This window comes from Ictidomys tridecemlineatus, chromosome 8 (assembly GCF_052094955.1).
Source record: "Ictidomys tridecemlineatus isolate mIctTri1 chromosome 8, mIctTri1.hap1, whole genome shotgun sequence".
Lineage (NCBI taxonomy): Eukaryota > Metazoa > Chordata > Mammalia > Rodentia > Sciuridae > Ictidomys > Ictidomys tridecemlineatus.
The window spans coordinates 128,593,428-128,613,826 of record NC_135484.1 but is presented as its reverse complement, the minus strand read 5'-3'; the positions used below and the strand labels follow the sequence as shown (position 1 = coordinate 128,613,826).

The window sequence follows — 20,399 nt, the reverse complement described above, 5'->3', positions numbered from 1 at the left end:
GGGTTTTCACTCGATGGTTTCATCCCTTGCGCTCGCGGGAGCTAGGCTGGGTATTCTCAGAAGCTTGAATGGGTTTTTCTTCTTCCTTCCTTGTCTTTACTCGGCCATTGTCCCACTGACCCCCACCCTAGCGCTGATCCGCGCCTGCAGAGCCGATCTGAAGATAGGGATTCTCTCATTCTCCCCTCAAGTTTATTTCCGTTTCTGCATCACTGAGATTCCAGGTCCCTCAAAGGGATGTTCTGAAGTCCTTTCTGAATGAATGCTTCACAATAGTGAAGGGACCTCTGCCCAGATTTATGCCAACTTGCTGGGTTTTGATGACTTTTTCAACGTCAGCGATTCTCTCAAGCTCCCTTTTATGTGCTTACAATGTGATTACACATCTGAAAACATAAGTCGTTCAATTAAGTGTCAAAAAGATTACTTGGTAAATTCGCAGGATAGAAAATTAACAGTAGCTGAGCTCGGTGTCCTGGGCTTATAAGTTCCAGTGACTGAAGGCTGAGGGAGGAAGATCTCAAGTTTGAGGCCAGCCTCAGCAATACAGTTGAGACCAGTGTCTCAAAAATGAAAAAGGAAGGAAGGGAGGGAGAGAGGAAGGAAAAAGGATCCGGTTATAGCTCAGTGGAAAAGCATCTCTGGTTTCAATCTCTGTTAGGTGCAGGACAGGCTGAACTAAATTATCTTCAGGGCATGCCAAACAAAGTTAGCTGCAGGGTGACCTGACCACTCAAACCCTCTGTCTGGTTCTTTATCACCTGTTTGCTTCAAGCTCAAATACTCAAGCCCCTGCTCAACCCCCCCCCCCTTCCCCAAAGCTGAACACTTAACCCGCCTTGTGCCAACAAGGCAGCTTGCAAACCCAGAGACCCTGTTAGATTTAGGCAGCACAGCAGAAGGGCTATAAAAACCTTCCCCTGCCACCACCCCTTTCTCTCTTTTTTCTCCTCGGTTGCACTGCTGCAATAAAGATCTTTTGGTTGCTCTGAGTGTTGTGGTCACTTTCCTTTCAATCTCCAGTACAAAAAAAAAAAAGCAAACAAAAACAGATAATTTATCAGGTAGAGTAGCAGTAATCCAGAAGTTTGACAGTATACAAACCAATGTTCATTAAAAGGGGACTGCATAGGTATATCGTAGTTTATTCAATTAGTCCCCTTTTAATGAACATTGGTTTGTTTCAAAATTGTACCTTGAATTCCTCAACAAATATTTTGGTCCATGTGTCTTTGAGATGGATTTATGTGAATTTGCTATATAGTATTACTTTCCTAGATTAAGGTCTCTATCATTTCGCATTTCCATCAGGTATGTATGGGAGTTTCTCTTTCTTTAAAAACAAAGTATACTGTCAAACTTCTGGATTACTGCTATGCCTATGCAGTCCAGTACTAGACAGCTATAAAATGATGAGAAATGTCAATACACTGCTATAAATTGATTGACAAGTATTTATAACATACTCTCTGTGTTAGACAAAATAATAATCTACCAAAGATGTCCATATCTTAATCCCCAAAACCTATGGATATTTATTTTGTATGACAAAGATGATATGTTAGAGATCTGTTGCAGTGTCAAAATCCTGAAATAATCAAGTTAAAAGGGGGGAAATATTTGCTTTGATTCACTATAGCAGAGGTTTCATAGTTGCTTGAAACCATTGTTTTGGGGCCTGTGCTAAGGAGGGAGGTATGTGGTAGAATACTTCATACCTCCCATAATGGCCAGGAAGCAGAGTGGAGGGGCCAGGGTCTTAATATCCCTTCAAAAGCACACTCCTCAAGGAAAGTTCATTATATTGAGCTCATTAAAATAATATAAAGTAATCAAATAAATAACCTAACATTATATCTCAAAGCCCAATAAAAAGAAAAACAAATCAACACCAAAAGCAGAAGACAGGAAATAATTAAAATCAGATTTGAAACCAATGAAATTGAAAGAAAAAAATCCAAAAAAAATCAATGAAACAAAAAGTTGGTTCTTTGAAAAAAATAAATAAAATTGATAAACTCTTAGCCAAGCTAATAAAGAGAAAGGAAACAAATTACTAAAATTCATAATGAAAAGGAAATATTACAACAGATACTACTGAAATACAGACAATAATCAGAAACTATTTTGAAAATTTATACTGTAATAAAATACAAAAAAACATTGAAGACAGTGACAAATTTCTGGAGACATATGACCTACCCAAATTAAACCAGGAGGACATAGAAAATTTAAACATATAAATTTCAAGCAATGAAACTGAAGATGCCATCAAAAGCCTACCAACCAAGAAAATCCCAGGACCAGACTGATTCTCAGTCAAGTTCTACAAAACCATCAGAAAAGAATTAACACCAATACTTCTCAAATTATTGCATGAAATAGAAAAGGAGGGAACCTTTCCAAACTTATTCTATGAGACTAGTATCACCCTGATACCAAAACCTGACAAAGACACATCAAGGAAAGAAAACTTCAGACCAATATCCCTGATAAATATAGATACAAAAATTCTCAATAAAATTCTGGAAAATCACAAAAAGCATATTGAAAAGATAGTGCACCATGGTCAAGTGGGGTTCATTCCAAACATGAAAGGTTGGTTCAACATATGGAAATTATTTAAGTTATTTATTTATTTATTTACTTACTTATTTATTTTTGGTACTGGGGATTGAACTCAGGGGCACTTGACCACTCTACCACATCCCCAGCCATATTTTGTATTTTATTTAGAGACAGGGTTTCACTGAGTTGCTTAACAGCTTGCTTTTGCAGAGGCTGCCTTTGAATTCCCAATCCTTCTACCTCAGCCTCCCAAGCCACTGAGATTACAGGTGTGCACCACCAGGTACAGCTAGAAATCAACAAACATAATTAATCACACATCAATAGACTTAAAGACAAGAAGCACATGATCATCTCAATTGATGCAGAAAAGCATTTGACAAAATACAGCTCCTCTTCACATTTAAAACACTAGAAAAACCAGGGATAGTAAGAACACACCTCAACACTGCAAAAGCTATCTATGCCAAACCCAAGGCCAACATTATTATAAACAGAAAAATTGAAAGAATTCCTTCGAAAAACAGGGTAAGACAGGGATGCTGTCTTTCACCACCTCTCTGCAACATTGTCCTTGAAACTCTAGCCAGAGCAATTAGACAGAAAAAAGAAATTAAAGGGCTATGAATAAGACGCCCTGAAACTGTCACTATTTGCTGATGCTGTGATTCTATATTTAGAGATTTTAAAAAACTCGACCAGAAAACTTCTAGAACTCATAAATGAATTCAGCAAAGTAGTAGGATATAAAGTTAACATCAACAAATCAAACACATTTCTATACGTCAGTGATGAATCCACTGAACAAGAAATTTGGAAAACTACCCCATTCACAATAGCCTCAAAAAAATAAAATATTTGGGCCTGGCTCAGTGGCACATGTCTGTAATACCAATGGCTTAGGAGGCGGAGGTAGAAGGATTGCAAGTTCAAAGCCAGCCTCAGCAAATGCAAGGTGCTAAGCAATTCAGTGAGATCCTGTCTCTAAATGAAATATAAAATAGGGTTGGGGATGTGGCTGGGTGGTTGGGTGCTCCTGAGTTTAATCCCTTGTACGCAAAAAATATATTTAAAAATTTTGGAATCAATCGGACAAAAGAACACTAAAGAAAGAAAATGAAGAAGAACTTAGAAGATGGTAAGATCTCCTATGTTCTTGGATAGGCAAAAGTAATATTGTCAAAATGGCCAAAATACCAAAAGCGTTATACTGATTTAATGCAATTCCTATTAACATTCCAATGATGTTCTTCACAGAAATAAAAAAGCAGTCATTAAATTCATTTGAAAAAAATAAGAGGCCCAGAATAGCCAGAGCAATCCTTAGCAAAAAAGGTGAAGCAGGAAGCATCACAGTACCAGATATTATAGTACACAGCTACAGTAACAAAAATGGCATGATATTGGCACCAAAGCAGACATGAAGATCACTGGAATAGAATAGAACACAAAGAAACAAACCTACATAAATGCAGTTACCTCATAGACAAGGCACCATAAACATACTTTGGAGAAAAGAGTACCTCTTCAACAAATGGTACTGGGAAAACTGAAAATCCATACATGACAAAATGAAATAAAACCCCTATTTCTCACCCTGCACAAAATTCAACTCAAAGTGGATCAAAGACTTAGGCATTAGAACAGAGACCCTGAGCTAACAGGCCCAAATATTCACCATGTCATTTTAGGAACTGTCTTCTTTAAGAAAACTCCTAAAGCACAAGAAGTAAAATCAAGAATCAATAATGGGATGGATTCAAACTGAAAAGCTGCTGCTCAGCAAGGGAAATAATTTAAAACATAAAGATAGAGCCTACAGAATGGGAGAAAATCTTTACTACATGCATGTCAGATGCATTAATCTCCAGGATATATAAAGAACTCAGAAAACTGAACACCAAAACAACAACAACAACAAACAACAAAAATAAAACAAATAAATGGGCTAAGGAACTGAACAGACATTTCACAGAAGAAAAAATACAATTAATCAACAAATATATGAAAAAATGCTCAACATCTCTAGCAACTAGAGAAATGCAAATTAAAGCTACTCTAAGATTTCATCTCACTCCAGTAAGAATGGCAATTGCCAAGAATAAAGAAACAATAAATGTTGGTGAGGATGTGGGGGAAAAGGTACACTGATACATTGCTAGTGGAACTAAAATTGGTACAATCACTTTGGAAAGTAGTATGGAGATTCCTCAGAAAACTTGGAATGAAACCACCATTTGAACCAATTATTCCACTCCTTGGTATACACCCAAAGGACTTAAAATCAGCATACTACACTGATGCAGCCACATCAATTCACAATAGCCAAGCTATGGAACCAACATAAGTGTTGAAGAACAGATGAATAGATGAATGGATAAAGAAAATGTGGTACATATACATAATGGAACATTACTCACCCTTAAAGAAGAATGAAATTATGGCATTAGCCTGTAAATGGATGGAACTGAAGACTATTATGCTAAGTGAAATAAGCCAATCCCCAAAAGTCAAAGGCCCTATGTTCCCTCTGATATGCAAATGCTTACTCACAATAAGTGGGGGTGGGGTAGGAGTGGAGGTTCACTGGATTAGACTGGGAGGAGTGGGGGGAAAGGAGCTGGAATGGGAATGGGAAAGACAGTAGAATGAATCATACATAACTTTCCAATGTTCAAAAATGAATATATGAGCAGTGTAACTCCACATCCTGTATGACCACAAGAATGTAATCCTAATAATTTAGAATAAGTTATACTCCATGCATGTAACTATGTCAAAAAAAAAAGGTTGGTTGTCAAGTATATGTAAAAGGAACAAATAATAATAAAAATAATCCAAATAGCCAAAACCACAGAAAAAGGTTGTTTCACACAAAAAAAGGAGTTTATTAGAAAGAGAAGGTAAATCATATATGAAAGACAACAAAAACCCAAGTGGGACCTACAGGTGTTTTTTTCAGGTAGTTAATGAATAGCCTCAAAGCCTGAAACGTCTTTAATTTACATAATTTTCAAGAGTTACAATGTTTTCCAAATTATCAGCAGCAAGAAGGGAGAGAAGAAGCAACTGATTTGATTACCTAAGATATTGAGTACATTGTTTAAAATATTTTCCTGTAATCTTTGCCAATTAAGCTTTTATGTTTTTTACCTCAATCACTAGGTGCTACGCAACTCAACTGTATGTCTCCTGACTTGTTATTAACCTTTAACTTTAAAGCATACCTATGATTATTGGTAAGCTTTCTTACTTCTAAACTAAAGTCCCAGTAAAACACACTTAAAATAGTGAAAGTCTATTACTTAAAGCCTACTACTTTAAAGTGCCTCTAAACTTTATCTATGTTAATTTTACATTATTCTATTTTTAATTTCCAAGGTAATTTCCTTTTTTCATATGACCTATTTAACTGCTTTCTTAAAGAGTTTCTTTGATCCTTGGTCAAAGTACACCAAGTCTTACATCTTTGTATTCTTTAACTAAAGAGAAGACTCTGCACCTCAACCCATTTGCCATTAATATTAATTATGTGTTTCCCATTTTCATTGTAAATTCCTTTGTAAGGCAAAGGAGAGTCTGTGGGTGGCATGTCTTAATTGTATCCTTAGTCTCATTCTGGGAATTTTCCTGAAATCTCAGGCAAGATGTACTTTTATTATTGATTGATGTATGCCCTGTTATCCATATCATAAGTATCATAAACAAAACACTTAATATTCCCCATGGGTTCCGGTTTCCAGATGGTACCGCCTTGCCTTGCTGCAGCATCCCCCACATGTGACCCTGTCAAAAAGCTGGTGCAGGAATGCCTTCGCCATTCAAGGACAGACAGCCTGAGCAAAAGAATCAGACTCCATCTTAATCAACAACAAATAAAGCACACTTTTGAGATTTTTCTTGAAGGAACCTGAGAAAAAGATCAGACCAATGCTTCCCTCCCTCCCTCCCTCCCTCTCTGCCCCCTCTTCATTTTTGCAGTACTGAGTATTGAACCCAGGGCCTCGCACATGCTAGGCAGCAAGCAGTAAACCACCAAGTCTTGTTCCCAGCCCAGACAAAATTTTCTCAAGTTTTAAAGTACATAACAATCAACTGTGGATCTTGTTAAAATGCAGATTCTCAGTTGATGCCAGAGTTGCTGGTCTTCAGACCTCTTTGAGTAACAAGGGTCTAAATGTGTTGAAGAAAGATGGTTAACAAATATTCTGCTCATGATTATAGTTAATATCTGAGTAAGTTTTCCTGCATGGATAATTTGGGGCTTAATAGTAGATATATGTTAGGAAATTACCATGTTCATGTGTGAATCAATAACACTTGGAATAACTGCTGAAAATGTCTCTTAAATTTTTTGAGAATTCTGAGGGCTTATAAGAAATGTGGGGCTGGGGTTGTGCCTCAGTGGTAGAGTGTTCACCTGGCACATGTGAGGCATTGGCTCTGATCCTGGGCACCACATAAAGGCATTGTGGCCGTCTACAACTAAAAACAATAAAAATTTTTAAATGTGGATAATTTTCTTTCCCTCAATACAATTCTAGAAGGGGATAACAATTGCTTTAAGTCTGAGGACTTCTGATATTAAAGTCCATATATATTCAGTAGAAAGACTGGGGTTCAGAGTACTAGTATTTGTTAATTTCTGCCTCTTGGGTATGTATGTACATATCTATCTTTTTAACTATCTCAATTTCCTATGAGCAAAATGGAATACCTGTTCTATTTACATTAAAACAATGAGAATTAAAATTTAACATACATGAAAGTGCTTTTTCAAGGCTGCTAGAAGTGGGAGATGGTATAATAGTGAAGAATGCAGACTCTGGAATCAGATCTGCCTCATCTCTGTACAGCTGTGTAATATTTATATCTTCTTCTGTCTTTACTGAGAAATAAACATATCAGCATGCCCTTGAAAAAATTTGTAGTAACCATTTAGGGAAATTTCTGACTTGATGATTTTGAATATTAAAACACATTATCTTCTTCAGAACTTATAATTTTGCATTTACATAGAAATATAGGATTCTATTTATGAAAAGAGTCTATTAATTTTTATTGCTGATGTAACAAAGTACTACCAGTTCAATGCAATACAAATTTATTATACTACAGTTCCAGAGTTGGAAGGCCAAAAATGGGTGTTACAGGGGAATACAATCAACATGTCAGGTGCTTTCTAGGAGAGCGCCTTTTCCAGATATTATAGATTGACTCCACTCCTTGGCTTGTATCACCTTCCAGCAATGGACCCACTCTGACCTCAGCTTCTACTGTCACATCTCCTTCAAGCTCAGACCTCCTGCTTCCCTTTTGTAAAGACTTTGTGATTAAACAATGTCTACACCAATATTCTAGAATAAACTTTGCTATTTCAAGATACTCAGTTACATTTACTAAGTCTCTTTTTCCACTTAACATACTCACAGGTGCTGGAGATTAGGAGGAGGATATATTAGGATGAGATTAGAATGGGGCCTATTGTTCTTACTAGGATGAATTATCCAGATTTCCAAATAAGAAAAGAAACTGAAGATAGTGCTCTCAACCAGGCTTTTATGCTCTTGAGAATCCAAGAAATTGGCAGTTTTTAATTGTAGTTAAAAGTGGCCCCTTAGAACTTTTAATGAGGCTGGAAGTATAGATGAATGAGATAAAAATAACTTCAAAATTGAGTTTTCACCTACAAATGTATGTATAGATGAATAACTGCCAGATTATAAACTGTGTAACAGTAATGAGAAGCAAGCATTTTTAACGCATCTAACAGGTAAGATGTGTTTAATAAATGTTTTTTGGATAAAATCAAATATAACTTTGTCAAATATAACACTGCTTGAGTTAAAAACAAAAGTTAGGGCTGGGGTTGTAGTTAAGCACTTGCCTCACATGTGTGAGGCACTGGGTTCAATCCTTAACACCCATTAAAAAAAATAAAGCAAATAAAGATATTGTGTCCATCTACAACTTAAATTTTTTTTTAACTTAAAAACAGAATTGCCACACCAATGAATTTTGGATTATAATGTACTTGCCTCTTCCAGAACCTGGGTTACAGAATTAGAGATAAGAATGTTGGCATTGGAGTCAACTCAAGCTCCACACTTGTGACAAAAACTTCTCTTCAGTTTTCTCAGCTACAAAATTGAAATGATGATAGGATGTACCTCACAGATTCACTGTAAACTGAAAGGCATAAGAAGCACTCAATGTGGTAAACTAAACCACATGATATAAGCAATTAGTCAAGTTTTTGAACAATTTTAATACAAGGAAGTGAAAAAGGAAAGAATCATAGTCAAAGTTAAATTATATGCTTAGAAAAACAGATGAAAAGCTGAATAGGCATTGAAAATCAATTGAAAGGCAATGACTTTTTTTTTAGCAGTAAAGTTCATTAGGAAAAAATGCAAAATGACACCAATATTTTCTATGTGTACCTCTTTTACTTTGGTTCTTTGGTTCCTGAATGAAACCAGTTATTGAAAATCTATAGGGAGAAATGTTTCTGCATTTATATCTGTGTGCCCCATTCTATAAGGTTAAAAGGCAGATTACAGATTTTAATACTATTATTTTAAAATTAATTTGTAAATATTCAGTTAATTGATTCAAATTATTTTATACTCAGACTGCATATGATTTTTGGATGAAGTAGTTTTCCTAAAGTATACCCAGAAAACTTCTTATACAAGTATATGACACTAGAGCTAAAGTATATATTATTATGAAGCCAACACAAACAGCAATATTCAGCATTGCAAAGCTGTATATGTCACTGTCAATAGAGAACTTCACAGATGTGTTTAAGATATTAGTATGCTTCTTTCAGTAGAAAAATAAGGGCATGTTCACTGGCTTTCCCTTATAACTTTCTATGTTAAATGATTAAACTGTTATTGTTCTCTCAGGGACAAAATAAGAAATAGTACCCTTGCTACCTTACTTAGTGGTATGACTTCAGGAAATTTTGCCTTCCCTATTCCAAGAAGCTACCTCAGTTCAGTGATAGGGTGGACTTTCCGATGCTGTATGAGGTTGCAATGGTAAATGAAGTTCTTGCCACACTCTTCACATTCATAAGGTCTCTCTCCAGTGTGAATTCTCTGATGCTTAGTGAGGACAGAACGTCGACTAAAATTCTTGCTGCACTGATTGCACTGATAAGGCTTTTCTCCAGTGTGGATTCTGAGGTGATGGAAAAGCCCAGCATTCTGGCTGAAGGCTTTACCACAGACACTGCACTGGTAGCGCTTCTCCCCAGTGTGAAGTCTCTGGTGCTGGAACAGGCCTGATCGCTGGCTAAAGGCCCTCCCGCACTCATCACATTCATAGGGTTTCTCACCTGTGTGTGTCCTCTGGTGCTCGATAAGGATAGAATTCTGGGTAAAGCTTTTTCCACATTCACCACAGATATAGGGTCTCTCTATTGAAGAGTTTACCCGTTGCTTTTCCAATTTGCCCTCGTGGTCACAGGTGTCTCTACATTCTGACACTTTAGTAACATCACTGTTCAGTTTTCCAGGTACTTCTATGAGAGATTTCATTTCTTTAGAAATTTCTTTTGCGGAAGCTAACTCCACATTCCAGTTACCAGCCTTACCATCTGAAATAATAAATGGATTACATGAATGTTATTTTTCTAAGGACAAAAGAAAAAAGTAACCAGAAGAGTAAGTGGAAGGGAACAAGTAATCACTTTTTCTGTTTACTTTCCCACTCTAAAACACTTATTCCTGAACCTCTGGGAGAAGATTCATGTGTTATAACTGCTTAATTATTTAATTGCTTCTAAAACCAGATAGTAAGCTTCCTGAAAGTGGGGACCATGTTTGCCTTGTTCATCACACTGTTTCCCCAGTACCTGGCGTCATGCTTGGCATATAGAAGACACTGTGTAAATATGTTGGCTTGATGGACAGCCAGGAAATAAGGCAGGGTCCCTAAGGTAATGCTAATCCTCACCAATGTCTTGAACCCGGCACGCCTCTGGTAAGTTACACTGCAGCTGCTTTTCCAAGATTTGGAATTGGCCACTTGATGACTCCTGGGCTGCTCCTTGAGTTGCCTTCTCTGTTACAAATATTTCCTGTTTATGAGCATGACTTGGGACCTGGTGGAAATTAAGAACAGTTGAGAATAAGGTATCAGAGAAGACACTGCCTTCTTCTCAGAGCTTCTCAGTAGAAAAAGAACCAAAAAATTGGCAAAGAAAAAAAAAAGAGAGAGAGAAGAGAGATTAAGAGCCTAAAACAGACTGAGTCAGGCATAAAGAAATCTTTCTCCTCCTTACTTCTTCTTGTTGCAATAAACCCCTTATTTGTTCCTATAGATACAAACCTCTGTTCTCCCTCTCTTCCCACCTGCTCTCCTGGTTCATCCAGCTCTCTCTCCAAATCCTCCAGCACAGCCACTGCCTCATCTCCATTCATAGGGCGGTGCTCTCTCACCCAGGCCTGCAGGTCATCAGGCAGGATTGTTAGAAACTGCTCCAGCACCAGCAGCTCCAGGATCTGCTCCTTGCTGTGCATCTCAGGCCGCAGCCACTGATGGCAGAGCTCCTGGAGTCTTTGAAGAGCTTCCCGGGGACCAGTGGTCTCCTGATAACAGAACTGCCTGAAGCGTCTACGGAAGAACTCTCTGGTATGAAGGTTACTTCTTGACAGGCCAGATTTTCGCCCACAGGCACGGTCCTTCTCTTCTTCCTTTACCTTCACTGCCAGAAGTCCTCCCTGGATCAACTCAGTCTGAAGAGCCAAGGTTGTGGCCATTTTATTTTTTACTATTCAAAAAAGAAGCTGTTCTTGATAATTCCCCTTTAATCTTTTCTTCTGGAAATACTGAGATAGATCTAAAATATAATTCAGAGAAAAAATATAAAAATGCAGAAAACCTAGTGACAGCCAGGCACTGGGAGTATTTATATTCAAAAAGTCACTTTGGTTCATGAAGAAAGAACACCGAATGCATAAAGGTAAAAACCATGCAAATACTAAGCAGGTGAAAGGGAAAAGCTTCCCCAGTTTATTAAGGAAGGCACCATTTTTTTTAAAGAGAGAGAGAGAATTTTTAATGTTTATTTTTTAGTTATTGGTGGACACAACATCTTTGTTTGTATGTGGTGGTGAGGATCAAACCCAGGCTGCACGCATGCCAGGCGAGCGCGCTATGGCTTGAGCCACATTCCCAGTCCGGGAAGGCACCATTTTGATCATCCTTAATGAAACAGTTCAAATCAGCTTTAGTACAGTGGGGTTTTATTTGAATGGCAATATACTAGATTCATTGTGAATTTTTAGTCAAATGAAGGTAAACAAATGCTTTGGGCCCAAGTGGTCCCAGATGACACTAAGAATCAAAAAGAAAAGGGACAAAATGGAGGATGGAGGTTAAAATAAAGAAGATAAAATGAGGGCTGGGGCTGTAGCTCGTGGCAGAGTGCTTGCATAGCATGTGTGAAACACTCAGTTCAATACTTAGCACTGCATAAAAAATAAATAAGGATAATTATTTTTAAAAAGAAGGTAAAAAGAATGAGAAGCAAAATAAATACATTTGGAGAGGAGAGGCAGAGTCCCTCTAGTCAGGTGAGATATGGAGGAAAAAGGTCTTTCTGCCTAAACTTTTCATACATACTTATTCACTTAGCAAATATTTATTCAGAGTCAATACTATATTCCAAGTAGTGTTCTAGGCATGAGAATACAGTTATAAGCAAAACAAAGTCCATAGTCTCATGAAATTTGCATTCTAATAACAATAATATCTGACATTTTTAGTGCTTTTAATGTACCAGTCATTCTCCTAGATGCTTTAAATTAGTCCACTTAATCCTCAGAACAAATGAGTAAGGTACCATTATTACGTCTATATTGCAGACGAGAAAATTGAGACACAAAGAGTTTAAGTTACTTGTCCACAGTTTCATGGGTAGTAAGTGGTGAAAGCCACAATTCAAACCCAATAAAGGAGACTTCAGAATTCTTAGTCTCAGTCACTGTCTCTACACCACTGTCTCTATCAACTGTTGATATTATCTATATGTGGGGGAAAGGAGGAGACAAGAGCAGAAAAAAGAACCATGAGAGACATACAATAATGAAAAATATATAAAGCAGTGAAAAACATTTTGAGAAAATGAAGGTAAATGATGTAGGGAGTAGGGGTGAAGAAAGATTGCTATTTTATATGTGGTGATCTAGGAAGGCTCTGTGGATAATAACTGAGCAGAAGTGAGAAGCAAGTCATGTCTATCTGGAGAAAGATTGTACCATGCAAAAGAACACTTGAGTACAAATTCTTGGATGTGGGAACATGCTTGGATTTTTCAAGGAACAGCTAGTTGAACAGTGATTGGAACAGAGAAAGCAAAAGGAAAATGGCAGGAGATAAAGCAGGGAGGAAGGAAACATCCTCTCTGAAGTGTTCATCCATTTCAGCCTACCCTATTCCTCATCCTATCCTTATATTATGTACTATATGAGTCACATCATTTACCATCAGTCATAATCTATCTTATACTGTTACTTTTCTTCACAATTATTTTTTAATAGAGAGGAATATAAAATTCCTTCAAGTTCTACTCCCCAGAAATATGTAATTTAAAAATTGGAATGTAACTTTTAGATATTTCCTGTACATTTGTAATATCTCACATACAGTTGATATAAGCCCACAGTTTTCCTATTTATCTGGAAATAAGCAGAAGGTAATGTGAGATGGTGGACACAAGCAGATCTGGTTGTGAATTCTAACTAGCCTTGGGCACGTTAAATTTTTTGAGCCCCAATCTCATGTGTGAAATGAAATATTGTATATAAAAGGGTTTTGCACACACAGAGCATGACAAACAATAAATATGCAAATTAACCCTTTAATAAGATGACCAACAATTTTGGTACAATGGTGCTTAATCAATAGTGGTTACCCTTAGGGCCAAGACTAAACTTTTTCTGTGGCCAAAGAAGATTGCTGGGCAAGTGGGAAACGCATGTGTACACACAAATAAAATGGCTGTTTCATCAGGTTTCCAGACACTCTGACCTTCTTCAGATATATTCAATATATCTTCAGATATATTCTCTAACCTTAAATCTTTACTAGAAGTGCAGGACTACCAAGGTCCAAAAGAGAGAAGACCAGATTAAATGAGAGAAGCAACCTCATGAGTTGTGGCTGTAAGGATAACACAGAAATAGCAAATAGAGTCAGCATAGCAAACATTTTAAGCAGATTCTGAGCCAAACTGCCTAGATATGAATCCTGAATACACACACCCCTTACCAGCTGTACGACCTTGAGCAAATTATTTAACCTCATTTTATTCATGAATTAAAAAAAAAGCAGGGTGGGGGGAATCTACATAATATTAGTGCTTATTATATAAAATTATGAGAATATTTGGAAAGTGCTTAGAACAGTGCTTGACCAGCGCATAGTAAATGCTATTTAAATACTCATTTTTTTAAAAAACATTAAAAGCCTTTATACTATGTGAATCAGACTAATACACTATGTGAATCGGAGGCTCTGACCTATTTTTAAAAACTATCCTAGTTCGTTGTTAAAAATAAGTCGATAGAGAGAATGACAGACATCGGAAAATACATTCCTCTATATCCGAATGTATCTGGATCCTAAGCTGCAGCTGGGGACGGTTCGGAGCGGCACCAATACTAGGACAGAGGTTGAAGGGCTCCGGCATAGCCTAAGGACGTGGAGGGCAAAGACGTTGACTTCAATCAAGCAGCTCTGGAGCAACCTCTTCTGCCCCTCACTTGCATGGCTAATCTCTAGCAAGAAGCCCCCTCCACCTTCTCCCCACACCCGGTCCGGAGTCGCAGCGCCAAACCCGCCCTTCCGAGGCTCTCAGCAGTAGTCCCCATCCGAAGCTCACCGAGGCATCTGTGAGAGAAGATGCCACCCAGCCCAGATCGCACCACCTCAGAAACCTAGACAACAGCAGCCGAGAAAAAGAAAAACTACAAAGACCGGAAGTGCGTCAAGGTGGCTGGCTCTTTGTGAAACAGCTGTTCTGGCTGCGTTCCTTCTAGGAAGCTCGGAGGTTTCCACGCATCTGTGATCGCCTTGCTGAAAGCCCTCTCTTCCAACCTGCAATGTGATGACAGCTGGCATATACTGCTTTACACATACTAATTCATTTACTGTGAATTACAACCTGTGAATTATCCTCATCTAACAGATGGGGAAACCAAAGCACATTCCTTCAACATTATTGCCAATCTCCTGCAAACCAAACCGTCCCTTTTCCCTGCCCTTCCTCATGTTATAATGAATCTATGCTTAAAATTCTCTTAAAATTCATTGCTATTAACAATTACTCCTATTATTTAATGTTTAATTTATTTCAAATGTGGTCCATTTCAGAGACCTTTAAAATTAGTTTTTATGTCCTTCGATAAGTTTTTGTGCGCTTCACTTTCTCACACAAGAGATTCCAGCTTCATTTTACACTTTCCTGCTTCAGACCAAGAATCCATGAAGCTATGACTCCTTTAAGAATGGGAAACAGAAACCCAAGATCCAGGTTTGGGGCAAAAACTCATTGCTACTGGAATATATCATTGCTTGTAGGCCCTGTTTGTGGATAAGAGCTAAGGGACAAGATTAAATGTCTTTTTCTGAGGGATTTTATAGGATATTTTCTATATACAAATCCAAAGATTTTTTTTTCATTTTAACCATTACATATTTGCTTTTTCTTTACCCACACTGAAAAATCTTGACCCCCACAGCCTCAATATATTCACTCAATTTTCTCTATTTTATAAACAAAGTAGTTTCAAAATTACAATAGCAGTATCACTAGCAACAATATACAAACTATGTACAGTCCCCAGAAAATGTGTATTTTATTTTTTCTTGAGTTATATTTCTAAGGGACTATAGTGAGAATATTGTACATATACCTTATTTAATTATTTTCTCTGTTTGGTTATATTACAAACTGGATATATATTTAGGATCATTTGTTTCTGTTTGTGTTTAATTTCAGGGTTTGCTTTTCTAAATAGACTAAAATTATGTTTCTATTTATTACCAATCTCTCTAAATAGATAAAGTGAAGAAATAATTCTTAAATTATGAATGGAGGATTGTAGGGGATTTTTTCTCTTTAAAGAAATCCTTTGAAACATACCTGTAGTTTCATCAATTTGGGAAATTGAGGCAGGAGGACTGTGAAGGAAAAGAGTGATTTAGCAAGATTCTGTGTCAAAAATAAAATAATTAATTAATTAAAAGGATCAGGGATGCAGCTCAATAGTACAACACCCCTGGATTCAACCCCTAGTACCATACCATTTTAAAATAAGAATTCCGCTGCCTTTTCCCACAACACTTTTCAATATGATGATTACTATTATTATTGAAATAAATTTGGCAAGTTAAGAGTTCTCTGAATCAGTGTGCTTAGAATTAAACCCAGGACCATTCCACCTTTGAGCTTGAGTTGTTGGAATTACAGAATATGCTTCAAAGGATTTTGTTAAGAGAAAAAAAAAATCCCCTAAAATCCTCAGCTTCCTGAATAGCTGGAGTTACAGGTATATTTGAAAGTCCTGGCAGTTTTTTTCTTGTGTCCCACTTCCTTTCCTTCTCCTTGCTTTATTCCCATCCTGGTCTCAACATCCTTTTACCTCTTATTCTTTCATTTATCTGTCCATTTATCTTATCTTTCAGCACCCACTTGAGAATTGATACCTGTACCCCAGAACTTGAAATGTCATATCTTTTTTAGGAGTATGGAAAAAAACTGCCTACTAAATAATTATTTTCCCTTTCATCAAATAACAGACTTTTTATCTAGGTATATTGACTCCTGGAATAAAGATTACATTTCTCAGCTATCCTTGCAACCAAGTATGATCATGTGACTAAATTCTGACTAATTAGATACAAGAAAAAAAAACTGTTCATTCTTAGGAGTTTCCTTGGAAAAAATGCTGGCTTAGCAAGGCACAGTAGCCTGTGTCTATAATCCCAGGTACTTGGGAGAGTGATGGGGAGATTCTCTTGAGCCAAAGTTTGAGGCCAGCCAGTCTGGGCAATATAGGAATCCCCCATATCAAGAAAAAAAGCTTACTTAACTAGGATAATCCTTCTTTTCTACTTTTCTACAGGCTAAAATACAGAAATTATGGCCAGAGCTTCAACAACCATGTGAAAAGAAACTGTATGCAGAGAACAAGGACAAGGTCAGAATTGGATTCCACGGAGCAAAAGCAACTACTCTATAAACTTTGCTTTTATGCCTCTTTTACATGACAAGCACTACAAATTGTGTATTTTTTCAGACCTTTGATATTAATAGTTAATTATAAGTTCTGATATACAGTTTCCTACATTTTGAGTCTCTATTTAAGATTTTCTTTCCCTTTTGTAAAAAAGTGTGACCCCCATCTCTGATTAAACCCAGTATCTGTTTCCTTCCCACAGCACTGATGTCTAGGAAATATAAGTTTGGAGGTAAGAGGGAAGGGAATTAAAAATAAATTATGTTTACAACAATAGTATAAATGTTGGTAGTCACAAAAAAAAGGAAGAGGTTTCCCCAAGAGACAAAAGGAAAGAGAGATGAAGAGAATGGAGAAAAAGTGCAGAAAAGGGGGAAGAGAAAACTCAGGCAAGATTGATATTGTACATGAACTCAAGCAAGATTGATATTGCATTAGGTGGTTCACCTGACATTCAGTAATTCATAATGTTCAAAACATTATATTGAGCTGGGCATGGCAGCACATGCCTGTAATCCCAGAGGCTCAGAAAGCTGAGGCAGGAGGATCACAAATTCAAAACCAGCCTCAACAACTTAGTGAGGCCCTAAGCAACTTATCAAGACCCTGTCTCCAAGTAAAATATATAAAAAGGGTAGGGATATGGCTCAGTGGTTAAGCACTCCTGAGTTCAATCTCCAGTACCAAACAAACAAACAAAACCCCACTATATTGTCATCAGAGTCTTACGTGTCCATAGCTTGAGCTACCCTTGTAGGGTGTTCCATTTGGAGGGTTAAGCTCTCACTTAGAAGCCTGAGTGAAGTTCAACATCTGTCCACTTATAAATACACCAGCTAATCTCATCAAAAGGACAGTACTATTTTTAACATTCCAATACCAGACTCAACAGAAATAACAGTGAATGTCCCTGAAATAAATCTTTTTTCCTAATACTGAAGGAGGATATTTCTCTGGTTCACTTGTGGCTTTTCCTGATTTGAGCCCTGCTGCCTGTCCTCTAATCCAGTGGAATTTCTAGGTTACTTTTTAGGATTTTTTTTGGTCACACTTCACTTTTTGTTTCAGCTCCAACTGAATTTTCTCTGCATGGCCATAAAATAAAGGTACCTAGCTGAGCAGAGTGGCTTGCACCTATAGTGTCAACCACTCTGGAGGCTGCGACATGAGGATCATTTCAGCACAAGAATAAGAGACCAGCCTGGATACCATAGAAAGTTTCCATCTAAAAAATAAATAAAAGTGCCTGAACAAGGAGCACTTCTTAGGATTATCCTACTTGGATGTATAGCACACAATGATATCAGCAATTTAGAGAATCCTCTGGAAAGAAGCTCTCTCTGTCTCCCCTTATAGTCTGGCATATATCTGGAACAACATCACAGGCTACCTCCTCAGGTAGGGTGACCAATGCCTTTTTGAGCATTAGCCTTTTTTCAATATCTCCAGAGAGGGAATTGTTCTTCTCTTCCTCAAGTAGTAATATCTAATTTTTAGAAAGCAAACCCATTGTCACTAGATTAAATGAAAGCATACAAGCAAAGCTTCCCAGGCTCTTAAAGATAGGTGCCCACTGGTCACTAATATTTATTCCAAGGCCATTTTTAGTGACATATTAGGGACAGTATTACATCACCTCTCGGAGACTCAGCATTCAGAAGGCTTGTTTATTCTAAAAGGGATTACAGTAAGAAATATATAAAAGCTAGTTGCTGGTACAACAAAGAAGACATTCATGATGTAAGGAATGAAGAACAGAAGATAAAGACATAAAAACTCAAGGTGGCAAGGGAATGTAAGATCAAGATAATAGGAACAGAGAGCACTTGGATGATGATAAGGGGAAATAACACTGAAAATACTGGCACCAATTTGTGAAGCAGGCTCTTGAATGTCAGGCTAAGATAGTAAACACAGAGGTGTGACAGCATTTAAAAAATACTTAATTGTAGAAGCAAAAAGGACTGTAGAGTTATTACATATTCTAATTCCAAAACTCACAGAGAAGAGTCATCTAAGACTAAAAAAATGTGGATGATTTTCCTAAAATCACACAGTGACTTTAGAGGCTGGGTAAGTACTATGTTGTTACCAAAGGTTTTACCACAGTTGTTGCACTCAGAGGGTTCCTCCCCAGTGTGATTTCTCTAATTTTCATAAGGACTGAGTCTTGACTAAAACTTACGCCACCATCATTATACTGATAAGATTTTTTTTATTTATATTCAGTGGGGTGGTTATGTGAAGAGATTTTCACACTTATTACATATATAGGATTTTTTCTTTATTCATACCAGTATGAATAGGGAGATGTTAAAAAAGGGTTGAGTTTTGACTAAAGGCTCTGCCACATTCTATACTGTTTAGATAATGTAGATGCTACACATGAAGCTTTTCCCACATTGATCACATCCGTGTTCTTTTCATTCCTCTGAACTTCCTTGATGCCTCTTAAACCTGCCTTTGCATTCATGAAAGTCTGCAAAATGGTTGGCTTGGAGAATGCTCTTGCCTCTACAGATTCTACTGAATCTCATCCTCTGTGACTCCACTCCTTGGGCTGCTTCCTGCTTTGGAGCTCATTTTCCAGGAAATAAATCATGCAATTGTCACTTTCTTTTTAAACTTTTCATTATGAAAAATCATAAACATATGTAAAAGTAAACCGAATTAAAATGTCACCTTTATGAACTGATGAAAGATTAAACTCCCAAGATATCATTTCTTTTTTAGTTACACTCCCCCAACAATCAAGAAATATCTCTTTCAAGGAAGGAAAGTGCTATAAAGAAAAGATGAAATGGAAATATTCTAAGAATAGATAATCTATGTTATGCTTACTAAAGTGGGATTGAGAACAATCCTTACCACCAAAACATGAGCAAATCATCAAATTGAATTGAAAAAGTTTGTGTGTAAAAAAGGAAATACTTCAAATTGCAAATATTATAGCAGAAAGGTAAAAGTATGTTCATTTTATTGCTTGGAAAGAAAACTCTTTGTCTTAGTCTTCCCCAAAATAGTTCATTGCTTGCAGAGTCAATTTAATAATTCCTTAATAAACAGAAGTCAGTATTCTTTTATAGACAAAATAAAAAATATATTTTAGGAAAATTTGGCCTGAAGAAGATAAAGTAAATGTTCCATCAAGCTCATTAAAATGGAGATTATACATGAGCTCACAGGAAAAAAATGAATAGGACTGATTTCTTGGCTCTCCTACTACTTTACTGTTGTTTTCTGGTGACAGATTATAAAAAAGTTTTGGATATAAAAATTGTCATACTTTTTGTAAATAGAATGCATGTACAGAGTGTGGAAAGGAAAGTGGGTACCTAATCTAGACTGGAATGACATGTAGGAGAAGGAAGTGATTAAAAAAGAATATAATGTGGAAGGAGCAAGGAGAAATGTCAAAGTGAAAGATTTAAAATATGACTATTACTGATGGGTAGAAAAAAGGAGAAGAGGAAGGCATAAAGATAAGGAGGATATTTAGGAGGTCTCTACCAAAGGAAAGGTGGTATAAAAAGTATCATAATGATGTAATAAATTAATGACTAATGAAAAGCA

General features: G+C 36.9%; 1 protein-coding gene across 2 annotated transcripts; it reads right to left on the bottom strand.

Moving 5' to 3' along the window:
- Window positions 1–7,655: 7,655 nt before the first annotated feature.
- On the bottom strand, window positions 7,656–14,602 carry Zscan23 (zinc finger and SCAN domain containing 23). Of its 2 annotated transcripts, none has more exons than XM_005341924.5 (4): window positions 14,468–14,602; window positions 10,935–11,422; window positions 10,537–10,684; window positions 7,656–10,177 (listed from the first exon to the last, which is right to left on the bottom strand). In XM_005341924.5, the coding sequence occupies exons 2-4, from the start codon at window positions 11,340–11,342 to the stop codon at window positions 9,564–9,566; spliced, it is 1,170 nt and encodes a 389-aa protein (XP_005341981.1). In that variant the 5' UTR covers window positions 11,343–11,422; window positions 14,468–14,602; the 3' UTR covers window positions 7,656–9,563. The 2 variants fall into 2 exon arrangements, with proteins under 2 accessions (XP_005341981.1, XP_021576862.1); XM_021721187.3 differs by having other exon boundaries at window positions 11,022–11,422.
- Window positions 14,603–20,399: the final 5,797 nt, after the last annotated feature.

Coding starts and splice junctions, on each gene's coding strand:
- Zscan23 (XM_005341924.5), bottom strand. CDS start 11,342: ATGGCCACAACCTTGGCTCTTCAGACTGAGTTGATCCAGGGAGGACTT. Junction 10,685..10,934: donor TGGATGAACCAGGAGAGCAG/GTGGGAAGAGAG, acceptor AATTTCCACCAG/GTCCCAAGTCATGCTCATAA. Junction 10,178..10,536: donor GTGCCGGGTTCAAGACATTG/GTGAGGATTAGC, acceptor TTATTATTTCAG/ATGGTAAGGCTGGTAACTGG.